At 39.4% G+C, this 16,063-nt stretch overlaps 1 protein-coding gene across 1 annotated transcript; it reads right to left on the reverse strand.

Annotated features, from left to right (window-relative positions):
* Positions 1-7,226: 7,226 nt before the first annotated feature.
* LOC146517387 (B-cell receptor CD22-like) lies at positions 7,227-15,831 on the reverse strand. The gene is made up of 9 exons (XM_085163371.1): positions 14,309-15,831; positions 13,741-14,031; positions 13,424-13,657; positions 13,215-13,319; positions 12,890-13,108; positions 12,077-12,403; positions 10,600-10,945; positions 10,450-10,507; positions 7,227-9,650 (listed from the first exon to the last, which is right to left on the reverse strand). Exons 1-9 carry the CDS (start codon positions 14,361-14,363, stop codon positions 9,465-9,467), a joined length of 1,821 nt encoding a protein of 606 aa, XP_085019497.1. The 5' UTR covers positions 14,364-15,831; the 3' UTR covers positions 7,227-9,464.
* Positions 15,832-16,063: the final 232 nt, after the last annotated feature.

Below are 16,063 nucleotides of genomic sequence, written 5' to 3' on the forward strand. Positions count from 1 at the left end.
TGACAGCAGGACTTTACACTCTTTTCCTTTTCAGATGTTGTATTAACAGGAATAGTGAAGTGCTCTGAACATACCACTGGATGGCACCACAGGGATTTTCTGCACTCATATTTTAATGTGAGGGTTATGTACTTTCACTTCACTGAGGCAATGAAACCTGAAAACTAAGCCTGTGTGTGAACACAACACTGAAACTGAGACTGTGTGGTGTTCATGAAGGAGTCGTGTCCTGTGCTGTTTGAGTGCCAGCTTTGTTGTTGTTACAGGCTGGGAGGATGAGGATGTGTTAATAGTAGGATGCACAGAAGAGCCACCCGGAGGGCATCAGAAGGTGACAGATGAAGGTGTGTGTTTGTGCGTACAGAAGCAAGTCCTGGAAAGTTGTGAAAAATAATTTTTAGACAGACAGGAAGTGATAAATATGAACTCAAAGTAAATATGAATATAAATATGAACTCAAAGCAGTGTACTTATATTTACTATGGATTACCTCCTTACCATATCAGAACAACTTGTGGGCAGAGCTCCCTTGTGTGCCTTATTTGGGAACAATGAATATGATGATTAACATTTTGAATTTTTCCAGATCATAAACCCAAGAAAGTATCCTCAGCACCATTACACCACAGCAGCCTGATCTGCTGATAAACAGGATGTTTCATCTTGCTTTTCCCAGCATCTAATGATACAGTCGAAATGTTCTAGGAAAAATTGAAATATTCAGACCAACTACTGTTTTTCTAATATTCTGTTGTCTAATGTTGGTGAGTATGTAAAAATTGTAGCCTCAGTTTTCTGCTCGTTGCTGAGAGGAGGATGTGACATCTGGTGTGACTTTGTGCTGTTGTAGCCCATCTGTTTGACATTTGTTATGTTTAGAGATGCTCTACTGCTTATCTTATACTACCATACTTTTGGTTACTGTAGTTGTATTAATTGGTCTGACTAATTGGTTAATTGGTTTGACTAACAGTTCTTATCTGTCACTTCAAAGCTGCCTGACCATTCTGATCTGACCTTTGTAATTCACTCAGAGAACTGCTGCTCACTGGTTATTTTCTCTTTTTCTAATTGTTCTCTGTAAATCTTAGAGATCATTCTGTGGGAAAATCCCAGCAGATCAACAGTTTCTGAATACTCAGACCTGTGTTTTTAGACACAAGTTAATCAACAATATTGTCGATTTATTTTGCCTCTACCATGTCTCTCCACACAAGCTAAAGCACAAAAGGAACAATGACAATAATCCTACTGTAGTAGGAAGGCACACGACAATTGTAGAACAGTGTTTTTATTTAGAGTCATTTTTACATATATACACTTTTTCTGCTCCCTTCTCCGCCTTGCACATACCACACATCTCTCTTCTCCGGGCTCCAGTAGCTACTGAAAATAGGGAAGGTGTAGTTGGTGTAAAGGCTGACAGACCTGGCAGTGCCAGGTTACCCTGGCCAATTCACAACCCACTGCTCCACCCCTAACCTGCAGCTAAGCCACAAGCCATACCCTGCATACCCCCATCAATCAACGTGGCCAGCCAAGCTCTGTCTGTATTATTGCCTCTGGACCTCCCTCACTACAGACCCTCCCTCATTCTTCCATTCTCGCTCCCACTTTCCCCTCTGTGAACACCGCCCCCCTCCTCGGGTACATACCGCCTGGTATTTGGGACAGAACCTGGCTTCCAGCACTGGCTGATGCAAACCACAGGGCAGTTTTGTCATACCCCATGTGACCAGCCATCAGGTTGTGATGAGCCACCTGGAAAATAATTTCCTGGCAGCTTTTAGGCACCGACAACTGGGTGTGTTCTTCCTTATTGTGATTGCCAAGACTAACTCTATATAATCTGACCCTGTGCGCAACTTTAAGGCGCACTGTTTGACCATCAATCATCATAACTTAGTCAAAGGCTGAGTGTAGAGTGATGTCACAAGACTGATCCGGTGGAAAATCTTCCGTGGAGCACCCACATACATTGACGCAGTCCTAGTAAATATGTTTTGGGAGACTTAGATGTATTTGATGAGAACAGGGAGGTCCTCCAGTCTCTGGCAAAATTACTATTGACCAACTGAAAGCACAAGAAAATCACAAATGGAGGCTGTGAAGAGTGTTTGAATGGAGCACAGAGACTAGTGAGCTGTGTGTCTGACTAAAAACTGTAATGTCTGTGTTCGTGTGCTCTCTTCACTGAATGACAGTTTGACCACAGTGACTTCCACTTTTACTATGAAATATGAGTGTGAAGTGGTTTAAAGCTGACTCAGGAAACAGCCGACCCACTAAAGTCTGTTTAAAAATGTTTCATGTAGCATCATGTGACCTTAGCACTGATCATGTTGTGGTTTATCAGGTTTACTTCTAACATTGAACCAATAAAGAAGTTATACAGCTTATCCTTTTTTGGACCGAGTATTAAGGAAATGTAAACTCACTGTGACAGTGTCACGTAAGTCTCTGCCCCTCCCTACACTGTGGGTTAATCTACCTCTGATTGGTTGATGTAAGTCTGCAGTATTTGCTTCCCTTTTCTTTTTCACTTGTTCTTCATATTCACTCCATACATACACTTACAAATACACTCAAGTCATTGAAGGTTTCCCTTAAGCTGTGTGATAAAAGGGACCCTAAAATGCCACCAGACCATCAGCAGTATATGGATCCACATACCATAACACAACCTCCACGGGGCTTTACAGCTAGCTGCAGACAATCACTGAACCTCTATATTCACATTGGATTGAGTCCATTAGACCTGTTTCCACTGATTTTCAGTCCAGTTCTTGTGTAAATTAGCACAGCTCAGCCTTTTACAGAAGACAAAAGTATGTTTTTAAGGCCCGCCACCAGTTTCATCACATTTCCTTAGAGAGACACTGCACACCATACATATAGCTCTATGGGAATTTTCTTGCAAGTGTACAAATACTATTGCACGCCTGTTGTGTGTTATATTAAACATTTTTCATAGACTCAGCTGAAAAATTAAAACAAATTACGAATTTTTGAGACATGGCGCCAGTAATGAGCTTTGAACTTGTATTGATACTTTAATGAAAATATTATTTTTGTTTGAATTGTTTTCTAATCAATTAGTGTCTCAATCAAATTGCCTGGATAAATTGGTTGGGTGAGCTAACTTTGATTCCCCCCAAAATAGAAGAAGCACAATGTAAATAATATCGCTTCAAGTCTCAGTTAGCATGTTAAACATCTTTATTTCATATTTTCAGTTGTTACCCTCCACGGCTAATCAAAGCACTCTAAATCACTTTCAGTTATGTACTGATGTACAAAACAATGGACATCAGTACATAACTTAAGGAGTTTCTTTCAAAGAAAAAAACTCGGGTAGATGTTATTTTATATATTATGCTTTGTGTGTTGTTCAGTATATTTCTATGCAAAACCAGATGAATTTTAATACACAGCAGTATATTCACAGTTGAAACCAGATATTTATATACACTTTAGCGAAAAACATAAAAATATTTTGTTACTGTTGAACATCAATTTAGAGTAAACTTTTTTGTTTAAGATCAATAAATATTGAAATATCTTTTGAATTAGTTAAATGTCAGAATAAAAAGAGACCTGTCTATTTTTTATCACTTTCATCACATTTAGGAGTACATGTACACTAAGTTTATTGTTAATTAATAAGAAAATTCCAGACGATTCCATTCTGAGCTTAAGAAGCTTCTGATTGGTTGGTAGAGTCCATGTGAGTAAATTGGTGGCACACCTGTGGATGCATATAAGACAAAACACAGAGCCTGTTTCTCTGACATGCAAAAATCAAGAGATATCAACCAAAACACCAGGAAAAGAATTGTGGAGCTCCATAAGTGTGGCTCAATTTTGAATACAATAATACATACAATTTCTCTCTATTTAACAAATATGTTCTTTATATTTATATATGTATTTTATATCTAAAAAAAAATAAACATTTAGTCTTATTTGATGTTTAACAATTAAAAAAGTGTTTGTGTTTTTATCTGAAGAGTATGTAAATATCTGGTTTCAACTGTATGTTTGATGATGTTGCTGTTTGGCTTGATTGTCAGCACAAAGAGGGAGAGAGAGGAACAGAGAGCAGGTGAGACAGACTTTGCATTTAAAGAAATATGAAATGAAATATGATTCATTACACATGTCTGTTACAGTAAAAAATATGTTTTTTACTCAGATTTTATGTTTTTTGTCAGATTTTAGATCAGTTGTGTTAATACAGTATGTCAAAAATGAAAACATGACTGTAAATTTAGACATGTGAGGCTGTGCTGAAAAGGATGATACCAAACAGGGCAAAGTAAATAGTTTTTAAAGGTGAAATGTGGAGGGAAAATCAAAAGTAGTCGAAAATGGCCAATTACACCCTGGACCCCAGAGGGTTAAACATTTTTTTAAAGTAATGCAATAGTTACTTTTCAAGTAATTAATTACTTTTAGAATATTGTAACTCAGTTACTAACACTGCAGATCAGTAAGTGACCTGCTCTACCTCCTGAGCTACAGCCACCCACTGGCAATGCGGAGTAAACCATCATAGGTTTTGGATAAAGTGTTCACTCACAAACCTGTCAAACCTGCATTTAACACGTTGGCTTCCATAGCAGTATAGTATTGCAACATGGCATTTGGGTCTTCTACCTAAAATAGGAAAATAAGAACATAAATAGTGCCATCATTGCCAGACTTGGCCCACATCTGGTTGACATACACTCTGCCACGACACCAGTCAGTCAGAAGTGCCAGCCTGATGGGCCAGACCTGTTTTCTATGAGCCTGGGCCACATACAGTGGGGCAAAAAAGTATTTAGTCAGCCACCGATTGTGCAAGTTCCCCCACTTAAAATGATGACAGAGGTCAGTAATTTGCACCAGAGGTACACTTCAACTGTGAGAGACAGAATGTGAAAAAAAAATCCATGAATTCACATGGTAGGATTTGTAAAGAATTTATTCGTAAATCAGGGTGGAAAATAAGTATTTGGTCACCTCAAACAAGGAAAATCCCTGGCTCTCACAGACCTGTAACGTCTTCTGTAAGAAGCTTTTCTGTCCCCCACTCGTTACCTGTATGAATGGCACCTGTTTGACCTCATCATCTGTATAAAAGACACCTGTCCACAGCCTCAACCAGTCAGACTCCAAACTCCGCCATGGCCAAGACCAAAGAGCTTTCGAAGGACACCAGGAAAAGAATTGTAGACCTGCACCAGACTGGGAAGAGTGAATCTACAATAGGCAAGCAGCTTGGTGTGAAAAAATCAACTGTGGGAGCAATCATCAGAAAATGGAAGACATACAAGACCACTGATAATCTCCCTCGATCTGGGGCTCCACGCAAGATCTCATCCCGTGGGGTCAAAATGATCATGAGAACGGTGAGCAAAGATCCCAGAACCACACGGGGGGACCTGGTGAATGACCTGCAGAGAGCTGGGACCAAAGTAACAAAGGTCACCATCAGTAACACACTACAACGGCAGGGAATCAAATCCCGCAGTGCCAGACGTGTTCCGCTGCTGAAGCCAGTGCATGTCCAGGCCCGTCTGAAGTTTGCCAGAGAGCACATGGATGATACAGCAGAGGATTGGGAGAATGTCATGTGGTCAGATGAAACCAAAGTAGAACTTTTTGGTATAAACTCAACTCGTCGTGTTTGGAGGAAGAAGAATACTGAGTTGCATCCCAAGAACACCATACCTACTGTGAAGCATGGGGGTGGAAACATCATGCTATGGGGCTGTTTTTCTGCCAAGGGGACAGGACGACTGATCCGTGTTAAGGACAGAATGAATGGGGCCAAGTATCGTGAGATTTTGAGCCAAAACCTCCTTCCATCAGTGAGAACTTTGAAGATGAAACGAGGCTGGGTCTTCCAACATGACAATGATCCAAAACACACCGCCCGGGCAACAAAGGAGTGGCTCCGTAAGAAGCATTTGAAAGTCCTGGAGTGGCCTAGCCAGTCTCCAGACCTCAACCCCATAGAAAATCTGTGGCGGGAGTTGAAAGTCCGTGTTGCTCGGCGACAGCCCCAAAACATCACTGCTCTTGAGAAGATCTGCATGGAGGAATGGGCCAAAATACCAGCTACTGTGTGTGCAAACCTGGTAAAGACCTATAGTAAACGTTTGACCTCTGTTATTGCCAACAAAGGTTATGTTACAAAGTATTGAGTTGTATTTTTGTTATTGACCAAATACTTATTTTCCACCCTGATTTACGAATAAATTCTTTACAATCCTACCATGTGAATTCATGGATTTTTTTTTCACATTCTGTCTCTCACAGTTGAAGTGTACCTCTGGTGCAAATTACTGACCTCTGTCATCATTTTAAGTGGGGGAACTTGCACAATCGGTGGCTGACTAAATACTTTTTTGCCCCACTGTAAACCAAACCACAATCGGGCCAGATGTGGCATGCCATCGGGTTTTTTTGAGCCATTTATAAATTTTAAATGGCAGCACATAATCACTGTGGTCCTCAGGGGTCAAAAATGTCCCCATCTGGTTTGATTGATACTTAATTAATATGAAATGGATTTTCCCCCACTTTTAATTAAAACTTAATTCAAACATTTTGACACATTTTTTTTAATTTCATTTCAAATTTAAGTCTGATAAAAACCTCATAAAAATGTTTGTTTTTTCTGTCAAAGTTAATTTAGAAAGCTGTTTTTAAACTACTTCAAGTTTTTTACTGGCAGCGAATAATCACATCTGTTGTCCTCTGGGCTCAAAAATGACCCTGTTTGCTTTGACTGTTTATAAAGCAATAAGTATAAAATATCATCCATCTCTGTGTTTCAAGGTTTTATTCAACTTTATTCCAACTTATTACCTGACAGTTTTCTATATTTTGGCATGGTAGGAACACCAGGGCATGGGTCTGAGTGAAGGCAAACTTTCATGAGGACAAAGGCGTGTCCATATTTGACACAAGTGCAGGAGGATGCTCAGGTTTATTCCTCTGTACTGGTCCCATCATGGACAGCTTTCTTTTCTGCAGTTGCAGGCCAAGGGTCATATACAGTAAACAAGTTGTTACAGGTGATTGTTTTCTTTTGGAAACCTGCAATGTTAGGGACAACTCACGTGTCCTGACTGCAGGCCAGACGGTTTACCATCGTACACTAGAATGTTCCATGTACAGCTGGACCAGGCATCACATACTACCCATGTTTTTATCTCATAGTTGGAATGGACAGAGTCCTCTGAAGGGGACTCGGTGCTCATACAGTCACATCAGTACCTGGATCTTACGTCAACAGCAGGAGAAACACCCACTAATTCCATACACCTCAAATGGGAGCGCGTTTGTGTCATGAACAACGATCTTCTATTGTGTCTTTATTAAGAAATTATATCCTTTTTGTGATTTTATGATTAATCTTGTGTCAGCATGAAAACTTCTCTACCAGACTCAGGATGTCATAAACTGGCCGTAGCGACTCTACTGGATGCACGGCAGTAAGAATCAACATACCCACATATGTCTACAGCTGCATTCAATCCATTTTTCTTCCTCTCTTGTTGTCCCTCCTTGTTTGTCACTGAGTTGGCTGTAGAGCAGGTCATCTGCTAATTGGATAGTTATTGGTTCAATCTCTGTGTGATCTAGTCTGGAGTTCTTACCAAGGTGTCCTTGGGCAAGTTACTGAACCCCAACTTGGTCTCTGATGCATCCATTGGCATGTGAAAGTTAAAAAGCATAATACAAGCAGAATACACTGTGTTTAATGCTTTCAGTACTCGAGTAGAAAAGCAACTGAAGGAGTATGGGACCTGGCATATGTGTTTGGACTGTGGTAGATTGTCTTTCTCTGTGACGCATGAGAGATTCATGCATCGTCTGTCACTGGGGAGAATAGAAGACCAGATCAGTGTTTCCTCACATTACTGCAAATACTCCTCTGTCTCAGCTGACTCCTCTTTCTTGCTTGATTCTTTGTCTTCATCATAATTGAAATGGAAGATGTGTAGTCCTCTAACACATCTTCTATTTCAGTTTCACATTCTGAAAATTCAAGAAACTTCAAGAAGCCCAGTCACTTTCTTTCCAAGCTCCTCGGACTACCATGTCCTGGATGCCTGAGAACCTACTTGAACATAGTTCAGATTCTTCATCACTTTCCTTCACTTCATAGCCTTCTTCCACTTCTTCAGGTGGGTGATGTGCTTTTTCAGAGAAAGGGTAGCAAGTGATCTAAATATTGACAATATTTTCTTTATCTTCTAACCCTGGATCTTCCTGAACATTGATTCTTCCTCCTCATTATACTAGAGGACAATATGTGCTTTGTTCTACTGGTCATTGCTTTGCACAACATGGTAAAAAAAAAAAGTATGCTCACAAATCTCTAGTGCAATGGAGGCCTGTGAGCATACTTTCTGTGTATGTATTATTGTGGGGTCTACCTTACAATATGAAGCACCTTGATGCGACTGTTGTTGTGATTTGGCACTGTATAAATAACATTTAATTGAATATAGAGCACCTTTCTCCTCATTGTGCTGCCTGTTGTTGTTGTTGTTGTGGTGGTTGTTATGACCATTGCTTGACCCCACACATCAGTGATCCAAGATCAAAGATGTTTGAAAGCAGTATGGTGTGAAAACATGACCCTTTGCAACACTTTGTACTTTGGGGTCATTTTTGTCCACGAGGACCACAGGTGTTATACAATCCAATAAAACCCCCATAAATAATTCAAATTACTTAAAACTTATCATGCATAGCATAGTAATGAATAACTTCTGTTATTTTCAGACCATCTGATGAATAAAAAACACATTTTTGATAGCAAAAGATTTTTTTAGAGGACAAAAATGACCCAAGGACAACACAAGGGCTAAAGATAAAATTTATTATTCTACTTGTAATACAAAATGTTTGTTACATGTTCATAAATATGAAGTCTGTCCTATAAATCTCCAATGGATTTATGATGAAGACATTTTTGACTTTACAAGAAATTGAGTTCAACTGTTTGTTTTTTTCATTAATGCAATTTTTAGAACAATTTTGCTGGCATGTTGGGCAAAGCCTGAGATAATGATGACCTTTTAATGTGTCAAAGACACTTTAAGAAACACATTTTAATATACACACATATAGATAAAGCACTGTTCTTGAGGCTTCCTCTTATCTGGTGTGAGACAGAGCCTGAGAACGATTGTCTCAACATAAAAAGCTGGTAACCATTTCAAATGTTTTAGTTTCAGTTCCTATGAGGGTTTGAAAGAAACCTGTCAAGAGTGACCACAGTTTGTTCATACTCATCAGAAAAAGTAAATACAAGAAGTGAATGTAATACCAACATAATGAACAGATGTACAGGCAGATGTGTTTTTATATTGTATCTTCTTTAAGTTGATGTGTTGTACAGGCTCTAGGTGTCCACAGCCTGGTCATTGAGTTTTATTGATAATCATAAAACAAACTCACTCAGGTGTTGTGTTGTCTCTGAAGTTGACAACAGCGTAGGGGACATGCTCCTGCTCTTGAAATGACTGAACAGTGGAGTAGGGATGTTCTGTTTGGTTCTTGGACAAGTTGATCTCGCTGTAGTCAAGTTCCTGCTCTGCTGCTTGAGCTGAGATGTCGTCATGCTGGGGCCCAAAATTTACCTGATAAAAAAGAGAAATAACATGTTAAATTCAATCCAAGGTCACTGTAGGAACATCTTGGGGCAGTTAGCATAACACACTGCTGGAGTGAAGGATGAATATGAGTTTAAGAGTGTGAGCTAGTTTAAAAAGAAAGAACACTTTTTTTCAACTACTGGTAGTTTTTCCTGTAACACAAAGTGAACAAGATCAGTTGTAGTTTTAATTGCTTTACAAAACCCTCAGCAGGCTTTATTGTACAATTGTAGGAAAATAATTACGTCCTACAGAAAACCAGAACATAAGAGAAACATTATATTCTGAAATCAGGAACCTCAGATGAGAACTACAGCAGAACTGCGCTCTGATTGTAGTGACTCACAAGCATTTTGTAATTTCATTAGCTGGGCCACGTCCTCATTTTAGGTTTGACAGCGTTTTAGTAGGTAAAGGTGAATGGCTTTGACATGAATTGAGCTGCGGTTTGGGGAAGGCCTCGAAGGGGGCTGGCAATGGCTCCCGGGCCTGGCAGATCCCCATGAACTAAATAGAAGCGAAAAAGTTAAAGAATGGAGAACAAGGAGGGAGAGAGGGTGGAGCATGTAAATAAGAATGATCAGCTTGCATAACTGGGGGGACCTATATAGATGAAAGCTGGAAGGAGGGTGTTTGGAGCGGTGGTCCTGCTCCTGAAATTCCGATACATAATCTCCAATATCTGTTAAAATGAAGCTGCTCTGACATGCATGAAGGAATAATCTAAATAGATCAGGGGGATGTTCCTCTGTTGTAGAAGAATTATTACATTTATTTTGTTTACCTGCTCCAAGTTTTCCATTGTTTCACTTGTTGATGATTGGCTAGAAGTTCTCCTTTTTCTGGTTAATGAAATAAGGGAATATAAAAGTGAACAGATGGTGTCCGGTCAGTGTGCGAATGACAGTTTGAAAGAGAACACAGTGATGCTCACCTAACACACCAGCAGACAGTGAGAAGTATTAAAACCAGCAGAGCAGCAGAAACTCCTGCAGCTGCTGGTGTCCATGTTCCTGTGATACTTTGGACAGTGAGAGTCTTTGGAGCAGAGCTGATATCTTTGTTGGTTTTCACAGCACAGGAGTAGCTTCCTGCATCCTCCCTGCTGACTGGGTCTAGGATCAGATGTTTGTTCTGGTTCTCTCTCGGGGTCAGAGGTCGACTGTTCAAGTACCAAATGTAGTTTGTGTTGTCAGTCAGAGGACAGCTGGTACTGCAGGTCAGTGTGACTCTCTGACCCTCTGTCACCACTGCAGAAGGACTCATCTTCACTCTCAGCTCTGAAAGATACTTAAACTTGTCAGTAACTGTGAGATATATTTTATGTTAAGTGTTTCTTATAAACAGCAGGTTTGTTTGTAGTGTCAATGTTACAAAGTGACTCAGAGAATCTTTTTTTCTTTTACAAATATGAGAACTGTATTAGGTTTAAGAAAAGAAAACGAAATAATTTTTATTTTATTGTAAATGATAACATAAAGAGCTTTAACTCTATGTAGGAGATGACAGATTTAATTGCTCACATAACTTAACGTTTGTCTGTCTGTTCTTTCTCTGTTTGGGGACTGATAACCATGCATGGACTGAAACAGAAAACTCAGACTAAAAAAAAACTTTCATCACTGACTGAATGAGGAAATAAAATTGCATCAGTTTGTATAAACATCTTGAAAGGTCTGATGACTCCATCATGGATCAGGTTGTGTCTCCTTGACCAGTTTGCATAGATGAATGATGGTGCTTCATGCTGTTTGTAACCCAGAATGAACCTACTGGCAGTAAAGGGTCCAAGGGCCACATATCTTAGTGTACGTGTGACAGCTGTGACATTACTGGAGGACATTTTTAGTTAGAAACCCAAGTGGATGAACCATAATCAATGGATTTATGAACTGGAATTCTGGCTGTGTTGGACTGAAACCTGGAAGAAGTTTGGTGATTTTGTGCTGAGTCTCTGCTCCTCATTGATGCTCTCTCTCCTTCAAAGCAACACAAGACTACATTTAAAGTCTAAAGTTGTGGACATTTTCTTTTTGACTCTTTCAATAACAGTAAAAGTGAAAACTTGTGTATAAATATTAAATCTCTCAAATCGTTCTCACAGATTGTTCTAGTCCTTATGCTAACACATAGATGGGATCTATTTTCACCACTAAAGTAACAAGTGCAAACATAGGTGAGCAGAGCTGCTGTTAATTGCCATTAATAGCTAATAATTGAGGCTAACTCTGGAGTTGCTCGTGGATTTCATCATCAAGCTGAAACGTTGTAGTCATGCAGCTGTAGGCTGTTAGAGCTGGCTGAGTCTCCCCACTACCAGCTTAGATTAGTTTCTGTTAACTTATTTGAGTAACACACAGGACTAACTGGGATCTAAACAATGAATAGTGAGTCAAACAAGCTGTAATTACCTGTGACAGTCAGAATAACTCCAGGAAAATCAAACTGTTTCACTTCTTCATTTTCTGTTGTGATGGTGAACCTGTATTCTGCTGAGTCATCTCTCTTCAGCTTCTTTAATCTGAGGATGTGTTGGTTCTTCATGCTGTCATCATACTCCACATGATCTGCATCCTCAGTCAGCTGTTCAGCTTCTCTCTTGACTTTATACCAACATTTAGACTGTATCTGCTCATAGTTAGGATGTGAGTATTTACTGGAGATGTTGACTGAAGATCCTTCCAGAGCACAGATTCTGCTGTGGACATAATTCAACATCCAGCAGGAATCATTAACACCTGAAATATCAATGAAACAGAGAAGAGATATTTTAACTTAATTAGTCAAATCAGTTTATTTATATCACACATTTAAACACAACAGATGTTGACGAACGTACTGCACAACAAGTAAAAAGCACTTTAAAGTATACTTATAATAAAAATAACCAAATAATTAATAAAAGCAATAATAAAATAATAACATTAAATATATATAAATGAAGAAAGAAATACACTGGGGAAAATGACAGACTGAGTTACTCTTGGCTGAGACTGAAAAAGCTGAGGAGAAGTCAGGAGATGAATACTGTTAGTATCATAGATGAGCAGATCTGAAGAGGGAGACGAGTCCAGAGTTTTGGATCTGCAGCTGAGAATTGTGATGTGATCATCAACATTTTAAAACTGATCCTGAACTTTTCAGGAAACCAGTGTGATGATTAGTCTTTATTGCAAGAAGTGGTGGTAATACTTTGTAAGTGGAGAGACAATAAGTTTACTCACAGACGTCAGCAGAGCGCACATCCTCAAGACCTTTTACAGCACAAGACAAACTGTCATAATTAGAGATGGAAACTAGAATCTGTTTTCCCTCCTGCACTTTAGGCTTTCTGTTCTCATACCACACAAAGGAAATCAGAGGGTCAGTCAGAAAACAGCTGCTGTTACAGGTCAGTCTGATGTGACCTCTGTGTTCAGCAGGAGTCCTCTGGACATGAATTTCTGTTGGGAGATGATAAACACATTTTCCACCAGCTCATCTCTGTCATGTCAAATAAATTAACAAATAAAAATGAAGTTTCAAAGTGCAGTTTGTCCAGAACTTCACCTCTGGAATATGTGATGGAGCAGGACTCGTCCACTGATGTCTGCTGAGAAGAACACATTCTCCCTTTAGCATAGGTCACACTGAAGCAGGTCTCTGTGATGGAACCTGAGAAAAAAAAAAACTTTCAGTAAATTCATTAGAGTCTGAAGAGTAAAGTGTTTGTGTTTAACATCTCATAACATGATGAGGAGGCGTCCATCATGACTCACCCACAGAGACTTCAGGGGCTCTGAGATCCTCGTAGCCTTTGACAGCACAGGAGTATGTGACTGCTTCCTCACTGCTGAGCAGCTCTTGGTACCAGGGAGACCAGTCCTCATAGAGAAACTCTCTGTTCTTGTACCAGATGTAGGCTGCAGGCTTTTCAGTCAGAGGACAGCTGCTGCTGCACATCAGCGTTACTGTCTGTCCCTCTGTGGCAGGAATCACCTTTACCTGCAGCTCTGAGAGGTCACATGACCAACATGAATACACTGATCATCCATAAACTCATTCATTTGTGATGCATTTGTAAAAAGAACTGTACCTGTAACTTGGAGATGAATTCCACTTTGTTGGCGCTTTGATTTGTCAGCAGTTTTAATGCAGCAGTAAAAATTTGTATCTCTCTCTGTCAGATTATTGATTGTTAGAGTGAAATTACTCTCTGCTGACATGCTGTACTTTACATGTGTTTCATCTGTAGAGAGTTCAATCTTGGAGACAGTATCGTGTCCAGTGTACCAGCTATTTCTTTCAGTGGGATGTTGATGTGAGCAGGGCAGATTCACTGATGAACCTTTCAAGGCACAGATGCTGTTTGGTTTTCCCTGAACACCTTTAACACAACATGTGATTAGAAAACATGGTGAACATTTATGCTAACTTTCTTTTCTGTGCTGATCTGTGATGACAGCATGTTACTGTGAAGGATCACAATCTGGTGCTTTGATACACTTGAGAGTTCAGAACAGTAAAAGTACAAATCCTGTTAACTGTCAATCTTCTGTTTTCTAAAATCATTTTGTAACTTTCTGCAGGTTTGACACTAAAACTCCTGCCTTCCAGAAACATCATCACAGTCATCATGAGGAGGAGAAACAAATTATTCCTACCTGAGAGACACAGAATGAAACCCATGAACAAACATCCAGCTTCTGCCAACAACATGGCTGTTGTAGATTTTCTCTTCTAATGAGAAAGTTGATGTATGATGATTATAAAGAGCCGATCATTGCTGCTCTCAGAGTTTCAGAAATATCAGAAATGTGAATGTTAAAAATCAACATCTGTCTAACAGGAATGACTGACTTGTGTGAGTGTGTCAGCAGACAAACTGCATTCAGCTTTAACACCATCACTTCCTCATTTACTTATTTCCCTCACAAAGAGCCCTCTAGTGAAGAATCCATGTATTGACCTCAAATAAATGTATTTTCTATTTCTTGTCATCATTATTAAAATTATAATATTATTTTTTAGTTTACAAAATGTAAAAATTACAATATCACTAAATTTCACATAAATATTTAGTGTTTATTAACAATAAAAAACCTTCAGTGATAACAATGAGAACGTGAACATGTGAAGCTGTTTGTTGTTGTTGTTGGATGCAGAAAAAATTTAACAGACGTGAAACCTCCAAACATGATGTCTTTAATGTTTTAAATGTTTGACACAAACAATGTGAAAGATTTTTATATTTGAAGCTGCAAATCACCCAGAAAGTAACACAACACAAAGCGCACAATTATTAATAATGGATTGCATATATATAGCGCTTCTCGAGACCCTCAAAGCGTTTTACACACACTGGTGGAGGCAGCTACAGTTGTAGTCAGAACAGAAGTGAGGTTGTCATATCACGCCATCGGCCCCTCTGGCCATCACCAGTAGGCCATAGGTGAAGTGTCTTGCCCAAGGGCACAACAACAAACACTGTCAGAGCCAGGGTTTGAACCAGCAACCTTCCAATCACAAGACGAACTGCCAACTCTTGAGCCACAATCGCCCCATTCAACACCATCATACCAGTCATTTCCACCACATAATATCATCAGACATCTTTAAATTCAGAAATGCAGGTATTTGTACAGCAGATGATGTTTTTGTAGTGTTTACTTTCATGTTGTTCTTTCTGTAAACACAATGAAATGCATGTGATGCAAAATACAAGACCTGCTAATCGTATTACTTTAGGAGCTTTAGGTTTTCTTACTTTCTGGGTGATCATGTCTTCAGGTCGTTCTTTTAAGTTTGTTTTTTGAACCACAATATAACCTCAAACAATTTCATGTCTCTGCTTTCACCATCAACCCTGACCGATACATGCTCTTCCACTTATATGGTTAGAGTTCACAAGGAAGGTGGAGTTTATCACAGTTGCCACAGAGCAAGAGGTGAGGTACACCTGGACAGCCCAACAGTCTCTCACAGGGCAAACACAGAGAGAAAGAAAACTAGATGTACTCACACCTGTGAACAAACACCACAAACACAGGAAGAACATGTGAAGGCAAAGTCCCAGACAGCCATATGAACCCACGAGCTTGTTAAAGCGAGACGACCACCATGACCACTGCACCACCACACAGACAGAGCTTTCACAAAAATACAATGAAATTCGGGCTTGTCACATGTTTAACTGTCATCATTTGTCACTGAAAAATTATAAAACCAAAAATTCTGGAAGAAAAGTAAACAGAAAACAATTCATTCAAAAGTAGATTCAGTATTTTGTCAAATATCTCATGTAATACATTCTTCACTAGAGGGCTCTTTGTGGGGGGAAAAAGTAAATGAGGAAGTGATGGTGTTAAAGCTGAATGCAGTTTGTCTGCTGACACACTCACACAAGTCAGTCATTCCTG

The sequence above is a fragment of the Neolamprologus multifasciatus genome, chromosome 6 (genome assembly GCF_963576455.1).
Source record: "Neolamprologus multifasciatus chromosome 6, fNeoMul1.2, whole genome shotgun sequence".
In the NCBI taxonomy this organism is placed as follows: domain Eukaryota; kingdom Metazoa; phylum Chordata; class Actinopteri; order Cichliformes; family Cichlidae; genus Neolamprologus; species Neolamprologus multifasciatus.